This window comes from Narcine bancroftii, chromosome 3 (genome assembly GCF_036971445.1).
Source record: "Narcine bancroftii isolate sNarBan1 chromosome 3, sNarBan1.hap1, whole genome shotgun sequence".
Classification (NCBI taxonomy): domain Eukaryota; kingdom Metazoa; phylum Chordata; class Chondrichthyes; order Torpediniformes; family Narcinidae; genus Narcine; species Narcine bancroftii.
Genome location: NC_091471.1, coordinates 71,612,530 through 71,631,178, shown reverse-complemented (window position 1 = coordinate 71,631,178; position 18,649 = coordinate 71,612,530). Strand labels below are relative to the sequence as shown.

Here is an 18,649-nt window from a genome sequence, read left to right as displayed (position 1 = left end):
CTCTTTCTGAGAGGATGTGGTAATGCAATGGGAAGTAGTGTACATTTGCAAGAGGTGAATTTGCTTGCTAATTTATCAATTATTATAAATAAATGACTTTACAAACAGAAGGACTTACAGAGAACCAAAGTTGCAAAGCTTAAAATTATTCCCGAAGGGATGCTACTTTTGAGGATGTTGTACAATTTTTGGAATGTCATGTGTATGTTATCACTATACCAGTATTTGGAAATATTAAGGATACTTCAATAGTTCCTAAAGATGTAACAAAGTCTAAATCATCGTTTCAACAGAAACCAAAGGGAAGTACCTTTGTTACTGCTGTGTCAGATACAAGCACAAGAAAGAACAAGATCAGACTGCTCAGGAAAACTGCTTGTATTGCATGCTTTAGAAAGATGTTCACTATCAGAAAAAAGTCATGACGATTAACCTTTTTAAAGAACGGAATAAGTTTTGGTTGCTTGTGTAAAGGACACATCAGCAAAGCTTGTAATAAGCGACTCAGTTGTTATATATGCAGTTTAAAGCATCCCAAGTTACTGCATATTCAACAAAGTTGAGAAGGATATCAAACTGAATTTAAAGCCGCTTTCAGATGCATTCTCTGCCAAGAATGTGCCTGCAGAAGCGGATTTAGACCTATGGAATGGTCATTCAGGTGGCAGCGCTAAAAGCGCAGTGCTGGCCACCTGAAAGGGACAGCTGCACAGGAGGCGCCTCGGAGCGCACTCCGGCTCCTTTCGCTTCGGAACGTCCCACGCCGGGGAACAGCGGCAGCGGGGCGGGGGGCTGTCAGGAGCTCACCAGCTGATTGTCATCCCCTTAGCAACCACTTTCAGGCAGCTGCATTCAGGTGCCGAGGGGGACTTCAGTGCTCTGGCGATTATCCCACTTGGAGAAGGGTTAGAAACTACACCTCGGAGGCGCCTCCTGCTCTTTCAGGTGGCCTCCTGACATCCGCAAAGGGGTAGAATATGTGGCTTTACATTGGGATATTTTGGCCACCTGAAAGTGCCTTAAGACTAAAGACACAGTCAAAGAGACTGCTACAGCTTTAGTTCAGACAAACAGTCTTACTGGGGTCAGTGACAAAGCTCTCTCAATAGTTCCTGTGCAGATAAAAGCTAAAAAAGGAAGTTTCATACTGAAGGCCTACGGATTTCTTGATCCAGAATATCCGCATCATTTTGTACTGTTGAATTAATGAATAAGCCTAATCTTCATGGTAAAAGATCACAGATCTTGTTGAAGACAATGAATGATGAAAAAAACATCGAAAACTTGTATAGTTTCAGCTTTACAAATTGCTGGATTGAATAGCAATGAATTTTACAATCTCCCAAGTGTATATACTCAGAAGACTATAGCTGTGAATAAGGAGAATATTCCCTATCAGAATGATAATTAAACAGTGGGATCATTTAAAGGACATTTGGTTACCCAGGATTGATACCAAAATCGAGATGTTAATTGGATTAGATGTACCAAAAGCTCTCAAATCTTTAGAAGTAATAAGGAGTCAAAATGATGGACCTTGTGCCGTAAGAACGTTGCATGGATGGACAATTAGCAGACCAATAGGAGGAAAAATGAATAATGATCAGGAGACATTGAACATGAATGTGGTCAGAATTTCAGTTGTCAAACTTAATGATCTATGGGAACAATAGTTTAAAATTGATTTTCCTGAATGTTTAACAGATATTCAAGAACCTTCAAAGGAGGGATAAGCAGTTTCTGGATTTAGTTTCAAAATCTGTGAAACATGTTGATGGTCATTACTGTGTAGCATTACTTTTGAAGGAAAGAGAAATATGTATGCCAGTCAATAATTGTAGAACAGCATATGCTGACTTTGAAAAGAAAATTCAAGAGAAATTCTTCTTTTCATTTGGAATATACCAATGTCATGCTGGACTTGATAACCAAGGGTTATGTGGAAAAGGTATCAGAAGATATCTTGGAACATAAAGATGGTAGAAAATGGTATTTACCTAATCATGGAGTTATACATCCACAAAAGGAGAAATTACATGTAGTATTTAATTGTGGAGCATCATTTCAAGGAGTTTCATTGAATTTTCAACTTCTACAAGGTCCAGATTTAACCAGTACTTTAATAGGCATTCTGATAAGATTTTGTAAAGAGCCTGTTGTAATTGCTGCAGATATTGAAGCGATGTTTCATCAAGTGAAAGTACCATCAGAAGATTGTGATTTTCTACAATAGTTATGGTGGCCTAATGGATTACAGTAAAGATATGATTGAATACAGAATGACAGCTCATTTATTTGGAGAAGCTTCATCACCAAGTTGTGTAAATTTTGCTCTCAAGAAATGTGCTGAAGATAATGAAGAGCAATTTCATTCTCAAACTATAAACATCATCAGAAATAATTTCTATGTTGATGACCGTCTTACTTCTGTGGTTTCAGAAAAAATAGCAATAGATCTTTATTACAAGTTAAAAGGGATCTGTATTAAAGGTTTCTTCCTTACTAAATGTATTAGCAACAGACATGATGTGTTGGCTGCTATTCCTAAGACAGAAAGAGTAAAGGAGATAAAACATCTTGATTTGGATTGTGACGCTCTACCTATGAAAAGAATTTTGGAAGTGCAATGGTGTGTTCAATCTGATGTTTTCAAATTCAAAATTGTTTTGAAAGGACAACCTTAAACAAGAAGAGATATTCTTTCGATCGCAAGCTCAATATATAATCCTTTAGGAATATTGGCACCAGTAGTATTAATAGCCAAGAAAATTCTGCAAGAATTGTGCAGAAGAAAATTTGGATGGGAAGAAACCATACCAGATTCCATCACACAAGATTGGATGAATTGGATTGAGAATCTAAAAAAATGTTAGAAAATTTTGAAGACAACAGATGTTTTAAACCTACTGACTTTGGAATTGCCACATTTGCTCAGTTACACCATTTTGCTGACACAAGCGAAGGTGGTTACGGTACTGTCAGTTATTTACTACTGCAAAATAACCAAGAGCGAATACATTACAGATTTGTAATGAGAAAAGCCAGTCACCATACCTCAAATGGAATTGACTGTCACGACTATGGTGGCAAAATGGACACTGTGTTAAGAAGGGAATTACAGATGGAGTTTGCAGATTCTGTGTTTTTGTCTCATAGTACATCAGTGCTTAAATACATTAATAACAAAACCATGAGGTTTTGTATCTTTGTGACTAACAGAATTAATGAGATTGAAAAGGTTTTGCATGCTAATCAATGGAGATATGTCAAAATTGTGGATAATCCAGCTGATGTGGCTTCACGAGGATCAAAAGTTCAATCATTTCTAAAAAGAGCCAACACTTGGGTGTTTGGCCCTCAATTTCTTTCGGAATCTCAAGAAGATTGGCCTCAAAATCCAGAAGAGTTAAAAGAATTTTCAATGGAGAATCTAGAAATCCTAAATACTACTGTGAATACTATTCAAATATTGACTGAGAAAGATCCAATTATTTGATTAATTCACTAACATTCTCCATGTTTTGGCTTGAAAAAAGGCAGCAGCATGGATTCTTAGATTAAAAACTATATTTTTGCATCGTATCAATAAAGAAAATCTAAAAGTCTCAAGAGCTGTTACCTAACAGTTGATGGATTGGCGAATGCCGAATTGGAGACAATTCGTTTTTGTCCTAAAAGGGCATTTGATAATGAGATATCAAAATTGAAGAAGAATCTCAATGTTACAAAAGCAAGTCGTGTTTATAAACTGAATCCTAGTCTGGTAAATGATGTATTGAGAGTAGGATGAAGATTGGAAAAAGCAATAATGCCAGAAGTGAAACATCCAATTATATTAGCTAAAAAATGTCATATTTATTAATTGATTGTTCGATATATACATGAGAAAACAGGTCATGGTGGTTGTAATCACGTATTATCAGAATTGCACCAGCAATATTGGATATTTGTTGCTTCAACATTGATCAAAAGAATGTGTTAATTGTCGACATGCAAATGCTAAACCTGGACAACAACAAATGGTGTATTTTCCACAAGCCAGAGTTTCGCCTGATGGACCCCTACTTACAGGCATGGGAGTTGATTATTTTGGTCCATTGCAAGTAAAACACAGAAGAAGTGTAGAAAAACAATACAAAGCTATTTTAAATAGTCATCTAATAACTAAAATTTCTGTTGATTCAAATGACATCAAGGCACTTACACCAAATTATCTCTTATTTCTTAAATCTAAACCTTTATTGAACCTCCAGGTCAATTTCAGAAAGAAGATATCTATGCAAGATGCAGATGGGAGACAAGTGCAGTTTATTGCAGATTTATTTTGGAAATGATGGATTAAAGAATATCTTTCATTATTACAAGAAAGACAAAAAATAGTCTAAGGCTAAATGCAATTTTGTATGTGGAGACATTGTAATTATCATGGACAATTCTGCACCAAAAAATTATTGGTTGCTGGGGAGAATCGTGGATATAGTTCCGGACAAGAAAGGTTTGGTTTGGCAAGTGCGAATTAAAACCAAGACTGGTTACTTAAAATCAACCTATTACTAAAATCTGTCTTTTACAAGAAGCAGAAAGCTTTGATTTCTCATCCTATATTTACCATATTTACTTTTGTATCTGTAATAGTGATTATTATGTATTAGTGTTACGAGCCCAAAGGACTCCAAAACCCAGCAGCAATAGTCATTCACCAAGACGAGTGTTTTTTTTAAAACAAAAGTTATTTTTAAATCAAGTTTAAACATGAAAATAGAATCAAACTTCTCTATATTTATACTTAACTATTCTCTTATACTAACCCAAATTAACCCCCTTCTAATTCTAAGCGCACGTGTATGCAATGTGTGTGTAAATTCAAGTTCTTTGGTTCACAGTTCAATTTCACTTCTCCTTCTTCCAAGTTCTCTGGATGCAGGCAATTCTTATACTAAGCACAGAATTTAACGTATAAAGTTCACCAAGCTTTGGTGCTTGAAAGGTAAATATTTACCACTCAGGAAGGTTTTTGTAGGGTTTGCAGAGAGATATTTGTTGTTCCAGGATTTCCACAACTGAGATACCATCATTAGTCACCTCAAGGTCTCACTGATGAAACTTGCCCCATCAGGGCTTTCCAGTTGGTAACCTCTTCCTCTAGGCCACCACAAAGCTCCACTCTGTTCCCCTTATTCCAAGAGAAACATCAGTCAGATAGAGTTTCCAGCCATCCACTGCTTTGGAACTTTTCACCAATTCTTCCTGGATTGCACTGTTCAGTGTCTCACAAACACTGACTGAGAGAGCTTATGACCTCTCTCTCCAACTGAAACTTCAGTGAAAAGCATGCGACTCATGTGACTTGCAAAACCCTCACCTTCTCCAGCAAACAACAGGAGTTCTTCCTTCTGCTCAAGTTGTTGTTAGATAACCAAAACCCAGGCATGACCTTTCTGTGAGCACTTTGCAGAAAGGGTACTTATAATTATCCTGGCTCCAGTTCCAAACAATGGTCATTCATTTTATGACACCAGTTCAATTAACACCTACTTGTGAAAGGGGCATAACATTCTCCAGAGATCTTCAATATTTCTTCAGTCTTTCAAATATGATCTGTTTTAAAATGTGTGTATGTATGTAACCTACTCGAAATCTTACAAATTCCCCAAAATATTATAATCATTACATTAGTCATTAATGTCTATAATAATAATTAGGGGCCGGAATGTAAACGTTAAAAATCTTGTGTTTTGCTTCTAAGTAATTTTTTGCCTATCCCTTTAAGTACAAGTTTTGTTTGTAGTGTTACCATATGACACCATATGTTGTAATATCCAGGTGAACCGAGCTTGTATCTAATTCTTCAAAGAACCAGGGATATGTGAGCTTAAAATACTTTTCTTTGAATCATTTTTTATCACCTTAATTCATCTTATTATTGTTTTATATCATTATATCTTTAAATATAACCAAATGCCTTGTTTATTCATCATTATGAAAATCTTGATGTAAATTTATTCATCATCAACAAATTAAAGCAACTTACAGCTGCAATTACAAAATTTGATTTAAGTAATTCAGAATATCAAAGCTTATGTTTCTGTGAAAAATGACATTTTGAAATTGGGAAATTCGAGAGCTTGAAGAGCGTCAGCTATAGCCTCTCCACCAAATAGTTAGCGTATATAGGTGCCTAACCTTTTATCTGGGATCATTGGGACCAGACACCTGCCATTGTTTGGAATCTGCCGGATCATGGAATCATTTTGTTTTGATCCCTTTAAGCCAGTCGGAGTCACGCTGCCGTGTCTCCCCTCCACCTTCACCCGCCATTCGTGCTGGCGTCTCTCCCCCCTCATTCGCCCGAGTCACACTGCTGCCTCTCCCCTCACTCAAGTCATGCTGCCGTCTCTTCCCCCTTGCTCACCCGAGTCACACTGCCATCTCCTCACCCACCTGCGTTGCACTGCCGTCTCTCTCATCCCCTCCCCCCCCTACTGTTGTACCCCTTCTTGGTTCCTCTGTGCCGGCACTGTGGTTTCAGCTGCATGGGGGATTATGGGCAGCAACAATGGTCACTGAGCCACTGCTGGGCGAACTGAAAGCACCGTGATGCTGGATGGGCGTCAGTATACAGCGATCCAGAGCCTCTTATAAAATAGTGGAATGTTTTGGGATATTCCAACGTGAGTTGAGCGAGGGCCTGCTTGATGGGTAGGGTACTAATGATTCCACTAATTAGTATTGTGGAACATGAAGGGATACATGGGAAGTGAGCGAAAGTTGCATCGGATCATGTTTGACACCAAACTCCATCTTTAATGAGCAGATGTCATCAACAGAAAGAAGTGTCATTTCTGGAATTCTGGATAAAAGGTTCAGCACACCACTGATTGCCAACCAAAGAAAAACCTATTTATCACAAACTCTCCACCTTCTATTGGTTAACCAATCTTCTATCCATGCTAATATCTTATAAAAAATCTTTTATTTCATTCTAGAATATTTTGTGCAGTGCCTACTAAATTTCTTTTAGAAATTCAAGAATACCAAATTTACTTGCTCCTCTCATACATAACAAATTTCAAATGAACTGAATCCATGGCACATTTACCTGATGGAACTATATTGATCCAGATATGTTGTTATTTCTTCCTTAATAGGTTTAAGCATTTTCCCAACTATAGATATTCAGCTAACTGGCCTACAGAAGCTACCTTTTAATTTCTTTCTTTAAGAAAAAAGTGGTGATACATTTGCTGGTTTCCAATCCATTAGGATCTGACCAGAGTCCAGAGAATGTTGGTTAATTGCCACAATGCATCCTATATAATTCATGCCATTTCTTTCAGACCCTGGGATGCATTCCAGCAGGGCCAAGGGACTTATCTATCTTTAGCCCATTAATATGCCCAGCACTACCTCTTTAGTGATAAAATTTTGTCGAATAAACCTCACTTCCCATTGATTCCTTAATATCAATCTTTGGGACATTATCTGTGAAGATTATGATGAATGACACAAAATATTTGTTCCATATTGCTCATTAATTTTCACCATCACATTTAAGGGATCTATGTTCACTTTAGCCACTCTTAAGACTAAAAGACAGGAGCAGATTGGTCCATTCAACCCAATGACACTGCTCCACCATTAAATCATAGCTGATATATTTTTCCCTGCAACCCCATTCTCCGGCCTTCTCTCATAACTTCTGATGCCCTTACATCTTTTACTAAGTAATGCTTTTGATTTAGATTCATAAAAATATTTTTATATTTTATATTTATATTCCTTTCTTTATTACTTAGTGTACTTTTTTTTGCTTTTTAAGTTTTCCCAATCTTCTAGTTTCCCACTATTATTTGCCACTTTTAATTTGATTCCTTCATTCTTCTCCAGCTGTTCTTGGTCCTGATTCCACGCAAAACATCAACTTACACCTTTTGCCTCCTCAGATGCAGCTTGTACTGCTGAGTTCTTCCGGTGTTGTTCTTGTTCTACTTTTTTAGCATCTGCAATCTCTTTTGTCTTCATACCTCACCAGTTACACCTTCGTGAACAGAAGTGTCCCTAGGTTTGCCACACAACTTTTTTCATCAAACCAAGCTGAGTTTGTCTAATCAAGCTATGATTTTTCTATCATCACATCTTTTACAATATCTGATGCTAAGCTATCTAGATAATTTTATATCTCACTTCTTTCTTAAATGAATGAGTAATATTTGTAATTTTCAAATTTGATGTGACTATTCAAGAACATTAAATTTTTGGAGAGCAACACTTATGCATGCACTGTCATTGCAACCACATTGTGCAAATCTGGCATATAGGCTATAAAAACCTTTTGTTCCTTTTAATTTTACTTCCATACTAGCCCAACAACTACATCAATCCAATCTCTTTCAATTTAAGTATGATCAAGCAACTTCCCAATTGTATAATAATATTACATTATCATGAATTTTTACACTAAAAAAACTACAGATGCTTGAAGTGCAAAAGAAAAACCAAAATGCCTGAAACATTCAGCTGGTCAGGCTGGTGGACAAAGAAACATAATCAACATCTCAGGTCGATGATCTTTCAACAAAATTAGAGCATTGACTGTAGGTTTTACCAGGTCAAAAACTGCAGTTGAGATTCAGTTTCAGAACCACATACACATTTTAAGGTATTTGTTTGCTTGCTATAGTACAAATTGCAAAGCAAATTAGTGGTACTTTGATAATTTTTATAACATCTAGAAATGACAACACCAAGAGAGCTTTCTGCTCCAACTTAGTTGTGCTTTGGACTGACTGGGCATTATCTTTCTTTTCAATACTTCATCTCATTGTGTGAATGAAGAGAGTTCACATTTAATTTTGTTTTAGGATATCCAGCAGAGGAATTACCTCAAATTTTATTAACAATATCATTCACCTGGGAGGAGTCACGTGATGGAGTAGTGGCCGGACGGTGAACTCCAGCCCTCTCCAGAAAAGTCGGGAAAAACAAAGGAAAACACAAAGGCACAGAAATAAAAGTGAAAGAAAAGTGAGTATAAAGGTGGAAAGAAGATGGCGACAAAAAAAAATCAAAATCAACGGTAAGAAGAGAGGAAGAGAAGACAACGGAGGAAGAAGGAGAAGGCCTTACCTGTCCGAAGAGGCCCGCTGTGGAGAGAGAAGCCCGCTTCCTCAGGTCGGTAGAAATAGGACTACAAAAATGGCTCGCTGAGCCGAGTAAAAGTGCGCAACCACGCGTGAAAAAAAACACACCGACAGGAGGGGGGACCAGCTGGGGAGTCGATCTCCACAGCCGGCAACGACAGCTGCAGAACACCTGCAGCAAGAAGAGAACACAGAAGACAATGGCAACAAGAAAGAAGAGAAGAAAAGGACAACAAAGAAACAACAGATGGCCAACCCAGAGGAAGAAGAAGAGGAAGAGTACAGTGAAATAGAAGAAGGGAAAGGCAAGATAAAGGATATACTTTCTCTTGTTAGAGGATACATGGAGTCATTTAAAGAATGGCAGACACAGGAATTTAATGATTTAAGAAGAAGAATAAACAACACAGAAGAGAAAATGAACAAAATAGATATGACCTTAACAGAAATGGGAAAGAAAATGGACAAGATGGAAGAGCGGGCAGTAGCAGCAGAAATGGAGGTAGAAGACTTAAAAAAGAAATTGGAGGAATCTAATAAAAAAGCTACAGAGACACAAGAACTGTTAGCTCAAAAAATAGATATAATGGAAAATTATAACAGAAGAAACAACATAAAGATAGTGGGCCTTAAGGAAGATGAAGAAGGCAAGAATATGAGGGAGTTTATAAAAGATTGGATCCCTAAGACCCTAGGATGTCCAGAACTACAGCAAGAAATGGAAATAGAAAGGGCACATAGAGCATTGGCCTCTAAACCACAACCACAACAAAAACCAAGATCTATTTTAGTAAAATTACAAGAGAAAAGGTACTGGAGAAGACAATGGAAAAAGTAAGAGAGGGCAACAAACCACTGGAGTATAAAGGACAAAAAATCTTCATTTACCCAGATATAAGTTTTGAACTCCTAAAGAAGAGAAAGGAGTTCAATACAGCAAAGGTGATTTTATGGAAGAAAGGGTATAAATTTATACTAAAGCATCCAGCGGTATTGAAAATATTTATTCCAGGACAACAAAACAGACTATTCTCGGACCCAGAAGAAGCACGAAAATTTGCAGAACAATTACAAAAATAGACTGAGGGATGAAGACGGGTAATGAGAGTAAAAATGATCACGATTGATATGTATGTGGGTAAAGAGGTATAAGAGTGAATAGATACAATGTGCATACGTGAATGTATCTGTACTGAGAGGAAAATATAGATAGTATAGACAAGAATTAATAAGGGAAGGTAATGGAATAGAGAGAATAAGGAGGGAATTAAAAGAGTGACCTTTGTTACAAATAAAAAATGAAATCTTTTCTGGGGGGGGCTGGGTGGGGGGAAATAGCGGTCACTGCAAAATCAGTTGACGCTTGCGAGTGGATTCGCAAACCCAAATGGAGAGGGGAGATGTGGTTGTCCGACAAGGGATAAAGGACAACTCAGGAGGGGAAGGGGAGATTGGGGATAAAGAAGATATAAATAGGAGAATAAGGAAAATGTTGGATGTTGTAGGAATGTTGTCTTATAAAGAGTCGAAAATAAGAAAACAGAAATGGAAAAGGAGGAAAGGTAATGATGGAAAAACGGAAAGAGAAGATAAACAAAGTATAAAATGGCTACGCTGAACTATATGACTTTAAATATTAATGGAATACATAACCAAATTAAAAGGAAAAAACTACTAAATTTACTGAAAAAGGAAAAAATTGATATAGCATTTGTCCAAGAAACACACTTAACTGAATTGGAGCACAAGAAATTAAAGAGAGATTGGGTAGGACATGTAACAGCAGCATCGTATAATTCAAAAGCAAGAGGAGTGGCTATATTAATTAGTAAAAATGTGCCATTTAAAATAGAAGAGGAATTAATAGATCCAGCAGGGAGATATGTTATGATAAAATGTCAGATATATTCGGAGTTTTGGAATCTACTTAATGTATATTCACATAACGAAGAAGATCAAAAGTTTATGCAAGATATCTTTTTGAAGGTAGCTAATACGCAAGGGAACATACTAATGGGAGGGGATTTCAACCTGAATTTGGATCCAAATATGGATAAAATGGGGAAAAAAATTAACAGAAAGAACAAAGTAACCAAATTTATAATTAAATCAATGCAAGAAATGAAACTTTTGGATATATGGAGGAAACAAAACCCAAAAGAAAAGGAATACTCATACTACTCGGCGAGACATAAAACATACTCAAGAATAGACCTATTTTTGTTATCAGCTAGTATGCAGGATAGAGTAAGAAAAACAGAATATAAAGCTAGAATACTATCGGACCATTCACCCTTAATATTGACAGTAAAGCTAGAGGACAATCCTCCAAGAATGTATAGATGGAGATTAAACCCCATGCTACTTAAAAGACAGGATTTTAGAGAATTTATTGAAAAACAATTAAAAATGTATTTTGAAGTAAATACGGAATCAGTGGAAGATAAGTTTATACTATGGGATGCAATGAAAGCATTCATTAGAGGGCAAATAATAAGTTATGTAACCAAGATGAAGAAGGACTACAATCAGGAAACAGAGCAGTTGGAAAGGGAAATAGTAAATATAGAAAAAAAATTAGCAATGAAGGAAGATACAACTAAAAGAAGAGAATTGGCGGATAAAAAAATAAAATATGAAACATTACAAACATATAAGGTAGAGAAGAATATAATGAAGACAAAACAGAAATATTATGAACTAGGTGAAAAAATGCACAAAATCCTAGCATGGCAGCTTAAGACAGAACAAGCTAAGAAAATGGTATTGGCATCAAGGAAAAAAGACAAACAAATTACATATAATCCAAAAGAAATTAAGGAAAACTTTAGAGAATTCTATGAACAATTATACCGAACTGAAAACGAAGGGAAAGAAGGGAAAATAGATGAATTTTTGACTAAAATTGAACTACCAAAACTACAAATAGAGGAACAAAACAAATTAACAGAACCATTTGGAACAGTAGAAATACAAGAGATAATAAAAAAATTACCAAATAATAAGACACCAGTAGAGGATGGATTTCCAATAGAATTCTACAAAACATTTAAAGACTTATTAATTCCGCCCCTCCTGGATGTAATCAACCAAATTGATGAAACACAAAGCTTACCAGATTCATGTAAAACAGCAATAATTACAGTAATACTAAAACAAGGGAAAGATCCACTCTCACCAGCGTCATATAGACCAATATCTTTGCTAAACACAGATTATAAGATAATAGCTAAACTATTAGCAAACAGATTAGCAGAACAGGTACCGAAAATGGTAAATTTAGACCAAACTGGATTTATCAAAAAAAGACGCACAACAGACAATATTTGTAAATTTATTAACTTAATTCATGCAGTAGAAGGAAATAAAGCACCTGCAGTAGCAGTTGCTTTAGACGCAGAAAAGGCTTTCGACAGAGTAGAATGGAATTATTTGTTCAAAGTATTGCAAAAATTCAGTTTACCGGAGAAGTATATTAATTGGATTAAAGTATTATATAAGGGACCGTTAGCGAAAGTGACAGTAAATGGACATGTATCAAAGAAATTTAACTTAAGCAGGTCAACGCGGCAGGGATGCCCACTATCACCTTTATTGTTTGTGCTAGCTATAGAACCACTAGCAGAATAGATAAGAATAGATAATAATATAAAAGGAATAAAAATAAAAGTCAGGGAATATAAAATCAGTCTATTTGCGGATGATGTTATAGTGTACTTAACAGAACCAGAACTATCAATAAAAGAATTATATAAGAAATTGAAGGAATATGGAGAAGTGTCGGGTTACAGGATAAACGTAAATAAAAGTGAAGCAATGCCTATGAATAATGCGGATTTCTCAAAATTTAAGAATGAATCTCCATTTAGATGGCAAATGCAGGCAATAAGATACCTAGGTGTACAAATAAACAAAAATCTAGGCCAATTATATAAACTCAATTATAATCCACTAATGAAAAAATTACAGGACGATTTAGAGCATTGGAAAGATCTACCACTAACACTGATAGGAAGGATAAACTGTATTAAAATGAACATTTTTCCAAGGATATTATACTTATTTCAGGCATTGCCAATACAACTGACAGAAAAATTCTTCAAAGAGTTAAAGAAAATAATAAGGAAATTTTTATGGAGAGGGGGGAAACTGAGGATAGCACTAGATAAATTAACAGAATGGTATAAACAAGGAGGCTTACAATTGCCAAACTTTAAAAATTATTATAGAGCCGCACAATTAAGATACATATCAGATTTTTATCAAACAAGGGAAAAACCAGACTGGACGAGATTAGAATTAGATAAAATAGGGGAAAAGATACCTGAACACATATTATATAAATGGGATGAAAAATTGGTACAACATAGAACTTCTCCAGTACTACATCATCTCCTCAATATTTGGAAGAAGATTCATGTAGAAAGAGATAAAACAAATTATCAATTACCAAAACTAATATTGACGCAAAATAAGCTACTCCCTTTTACAATAGATAACCTTTCCTTTAGAGAATGGGAAAAAAAAGGGATTAAAAGAATAGAAAATTGTTTTTCAGGAAGTAGATTCTTATCCTTTGAACAAATGAGAGATAAGTACAATATGCGCTGGCATATTACCAACTGAGATCCTACTTGAAGGATAAATTAGGAAGCAAATTGAGTTTACCAGAGGGAAGTAACCTTGAATATGTGATTACAGATACAATGTTAATCAAAAGATTTATAACAAATATGTATATTAAACTGCAAGAAAAGGAGAATGAGGAAACAAATGGTAAAACTAAACAAAAATGGGAACAAGATTTAAATATAAAGATAAAAAAGGAAACATGGGAGAAATTATGTTCTGGAACGATGAGAAATACAATAAATACGAGACTGCGTATGATACAATATAATTGGTTACACAGACTATACATTACACCGCAAAAGTTAAATAAATGGGACCCAACAGTATCTGATAGATGTTTTCGATGTAAAAAAGAAAGGGGAACAACAATTCATGCAATCTGGACATGTGAGAGAGTAGAAAAATTTTGGGATGATCTCAATCAGATATTAAATAAAATAACAGAAAACAATATACCAAAGATTCTTTACCATTTCATTAAATTTTGAAAAGGCTTATTTAAAAATAAGAAACTTGTGTAGCCAATTATTTTTATATGCTAATGTATTTTAAGACCTGTCCATCTTCATGCCAAATAATCCTGATATATCAGTTGTACATTTTCCAATAATAAATCTAATAATTTCTTCTTCGTTAAGTGCACTATTTTATATCATTCACATTGAATCACATGCCCATTAATTGAACAGCCACTGCCTCAGTCTTTCTCTCACTTGCTCATATTCTCAAATATATTATTTTGAAAATTGGATACTTTCCTCCTGCCTACTTGTTCTTGATTTATTTAAAGACCCGAGTCAGAATCATGAGTGTGGAGGAATTACTTCACATTTCAAAATACACTTCTGTAAAACCTCATTGATTACATAATTATATATGCTATTTTAAGAGGATGATGAATGTAAAGAGATAGATTATATAAATGTTTAGTCAAGATAATTCACTTTAGTGATAATAATTTAAAAAAACCAAAACTAAACAACAGGTTGCAGATAATTAGGAGTGAAACAAGTTATTAAAATAAATAAAGCAGCTAGATACAAAACATACTGATACGAATCCAGATTCCAGTTTTCGAAAGGTGGCAACAAGTTGGCTAATAAAAAATTAAAAATAGAAAAAAATACAAGCTCCCAACTTTTGTTTAGCTATGTAGTACTTGCTATGGATGCAGCGTTAACTGTGCTTTAATTTTTGTATATATCGGCTCCGAATCATGGGTCCTCTACCGGCATCACCTACAGCTCCTAGAATCCTTCCACCAGCGTTGTCTCCGCTCCATCCTCAACATTCATTGGAGCGACTTCATCTCCAACATGAAAGTACTCGAGATGGCAGAGGCCGACATCATCGAATCCACGCTGCTGAAGATCAAACTGCGCTGGGTAGGTCACGTCTCCAGAATGGAGGACCATCGCCTTCCCAAGATCGTGTTCTATGGCGAGCTCTCCACTGGCCACCGAGACAGAGGTGCACCAAAGAAGAGGTACAAGGACTGCCTAAAGAAATCTCTTGGTGTCTGCCACATTGACCACCGTCAGTGGGCTGATATTGCCTCAAACCGTGCATCTTGGCGCCTCACAGTTCGGCGGGCAGCAACCTCCTTTGAAGAAGACCACAGAGCCCACCTCACTGACAAAAGACAAAGGAGGAAAAACCCAACACCCAACCCCAACCAACCAATTTTCCCCTGCAACTGCTGCAACCGTGTCTGCCTGTCCCGCATCGGACTTGTCAGCCACAAACGAGCCTGCAGCTGACGTGGACATTACACCTCCATAAATCTTCGTCCGCGAAGCCAAGCCAAAGAAGAAAAAGAAATACCTTGAAATCTCAGTAGCCACTGTCTGAATAAATGAACATTTTTCTTTGATCCCAGCATGAACTAAATGATTGCTATACCCAGACTGGTAATAGTATCTTTAATATGGTAGAAAGATGGGTTTTCCAGGCCCACTGTCAATTCTAAATAACAGTTCTTACCCAATGACCAGGCTTATACTTCCTAGATCATTACTCAAAACTGTAAACAGCCTGAGCCATTTAGTACATGTTCCTCTGCACAATATAGAGAATTCAGTGGCAGGATATTATCAAGATTGATTGCAACATAAGAAAATGCCTCCAAAACTTCAATGTATGTTGACGAGTAATTGAAATGGAAGGCCACTGCCTCTCAAAACAGATGCTCAAGAAACTAAAGAATTTCTGCAAGCAATCTTCTGAAGCCTGACTCCGATGGTCATAATTTTCAGCAATGGCTTCCCACTGGGACGCATTACATGCAACAATTTAAGTCAAGATTGATCTCCAAGTTGTAAGTGAACAGCATCACAGAATTACAATGGTAAAAAGATCATACTTCTAGATTTTCCCTGCCATTGGTGCAATGACTGTGGATCAGCATTTAGGCTGAAGAATCAGCTATGTGGCCATTAATGAGATTAGTAACAATGCTAAGATTACCACTAAGGGACCAAACATATATTAATTGTCTAATTTTGTAATAAAACAATAACATTGTTTAAAAATGTTGATTCTATGAACTTATTAATTAAAAAATGTTTTAATTGAAAATTCAGTGCTCAAATGAATAGAAACAATATAAAAAATACTGACCTGGATTGTTAGCTGTTCTTCCTTGAATGTCCATAGCCTTTTTTCAATATTCCTGTAATTACACATCATCGTCTGATGTTCTGCTGTAGCCAACTGAAGTTGTTTCCTACATCTTCCATAGTGCATAAGAAGTTCATAAAGATAATTTTTGTCTTGATTGGCTATGGAAAGAAACTCTTCATTATATGCATCAACATTTTCTATCCACGAACCTAATGCAAATATTTTCAGCTCTTCTTTTGAAAATGGTAGAATTTCTGGTTCATGTGGAATCTCTGGATATATCTTGAAATAGGGAGAAACTTGTTTTACTGATGCAGTGCAAGGATCCATTTTATTCTCTAATGGTAAATCAGGGTACAGTCTTTCAAAGGTCAACTGTACGGGAAAATCTGCAATGGCTTTCTGTAGGTCCGTGACAACTCTCTCACTGTCACTCAGTGGTAAGATAGCAGGATTTTTCATGTCTTTCCTCATCATGATCTCCTTTTCCTTCAAGATAACTCCTACTTTCTGAGAAGAAATATTTCCATGATCCAGTGAAGGGTCACAAACAGCAGGCTCAACATTAAAGCTTTCTCTGCCTTCATCACTGGCAGTCTTACTGGAACAAGAGGGCTCACAAGTTTCTGGAAATTTAACACACTCTGGCACCTGATTATTACAGTAGATGCCACGATGTGAGTTTAATTTTGTCTTATTCAACTGAAACTGTTTATCTTCACCATCTAATACAGCAACATGTTTTGAATCAAATTCCAATTCAATCGATTCAGTTTTGGTACATAATTCAGGTTCATGAAGAGTTTCCACAGGCACCTCAGTTACCAGTGAAGTTGGAAAGAGTTGTGAATCATCACTTTGCTCTTCTAAGTTTGGTTTTGAAAAAGTTTCTTTTTGAGATTTATCAACTATTGTAGAAAATTCGGCTTTTGTTGGCCGACTAGAAATCAATTCCTGGTCTGATTCTGGCTTTGAACTTTCTTTTTTCTTGATTTCTGTGGTAGCTTTTTTCTTTTTATCCTGTAAATTAAATCACATCAGAAATTACCCTCTTTCAACATGATAATGTAGGGTGAAACATTTAGCATTTAGTCGTGAAATTCTATAGTCAAGATTCCAACCTGCCATCCTACAACAAATGCTTTATTTAATAAAGGTCAAATAAGAAGTTTTTCAAATTTTGCAGTCATGAGAGGAAAATCCACGTGTTTGGTGTAATCAACTTGTAGTTACAGTTAAAAAAAATAAACTAGGATATAAAACAAGATCACAGCAGCGCTCAATAGACTTTTAGTACATTGTCACCTACTTTGTGAGTACAGTTTACCTCAAATGTTTTCACCACGAACTGTGCTGGGGTCATCTTTAACCCACCCGATAACCATGATAGTTACAAAACGACCAATATACACTCGGGAGGTAACAGCGAAACATTCGTGACACTCCCATACCTCAACCTCCTCAGGTAAAAAGTTGCTAACGCTAACGCGCGGCCCTGAATCTGCCTCCAGCTGAAAGGGACAGCCCTATTTTGAGTGCCATCGTTTCAATTCATGAGGCACACACCCGGATTCGACCTGCTCGTCAATCTCTCCCTCTCTCTCTCTCTCTCTCTCTTTATTTACCTGCCCTTTTACTATCTGTCGAGATTTTTTCGGACGAGCTACTTCCGCCATCCTCGACCTGGCCAGAACTGCGTCTCGCGCAGCGCATGCGCTGTTGGGAAGGGTGACGGGGGGGGGGGGGTGGGGGGTTACGCATCACGTGACAAGCAGCCGTTTCACCGTGAGGGGACGCAACGCCACCGCCTGTGGTGAAGTCGCGTGGGTGTCCAGCTGGCTGGAGCGGCGCTGATAGGTCTTACGTTCAAGTATATGAAACTTTTATATCTTTCCCTGAATCACTATGGATTTTTTGTTACCAAGAACATAGGTTGGCCCCTGTTGATGGTGACATCTTCATTGGGTCTGAGTTGTCAACTGTGGACCGAGGGGCAGATCACTCCGTTGTTTGGCCTGGAAGTCAGCCTGAAGAAAACTGAGGTCCTCTATCAACCAGCTCCCCACCATGACTACCAGCCCCCCCACATCTCCATCGGGCACACAGAACTCAAAACGGTCAACCAGTTTACCTATCTCAGCTGCACCATTTCATCTGATGCAAGGATCGACAACGAGATAGACAACAGACTCGCCAAGGCAAATAGCGCCTTTGGAAGACTACTCAAAAGAGTCTGGAAAAACAACCACCTGAAG

General features: G+C 36.7%; 1 protein-coding gene across 5 annotated transcripts in view; it reads right to left on the bottom strand.

Annotated features, from left to right (window-relative positions):
- The window catches only part of epg5 (ectopic P-granules autophagy protein 5 homolog (C. elegans)), a 184,822-nt gene extending 166,727 nt beyond the window's left edge, over nucleotides 1-18,095 (bottom strand). For all 5 annotated transcript variants that reach the window (XM_069924245.1, XM_069924246.1, XM_069924248.1 and 2 more), the window contains exons 1-2: nucleotides 18,020-18,095; nucleotides 16,392-17,414 (exon numbers count right to left, since the gene is read on the bottom strand). In XM_069924245.1, the coding sequence (XP_069780346.1) occupies nucleotides 16,392-17,414; nucleotides 18,020-18,070 (1,074 nt within the window). In that variant the 5' untranslated portion in view covers nucleotides 18,071-18,095. The remainder of the gene's footprint in view (nucleotides 1-16,391; nucleotides 17,415-18,019) is intronic.
- Nucleotides 18,096-18,649: the final 554 nt, after the last annotated feature.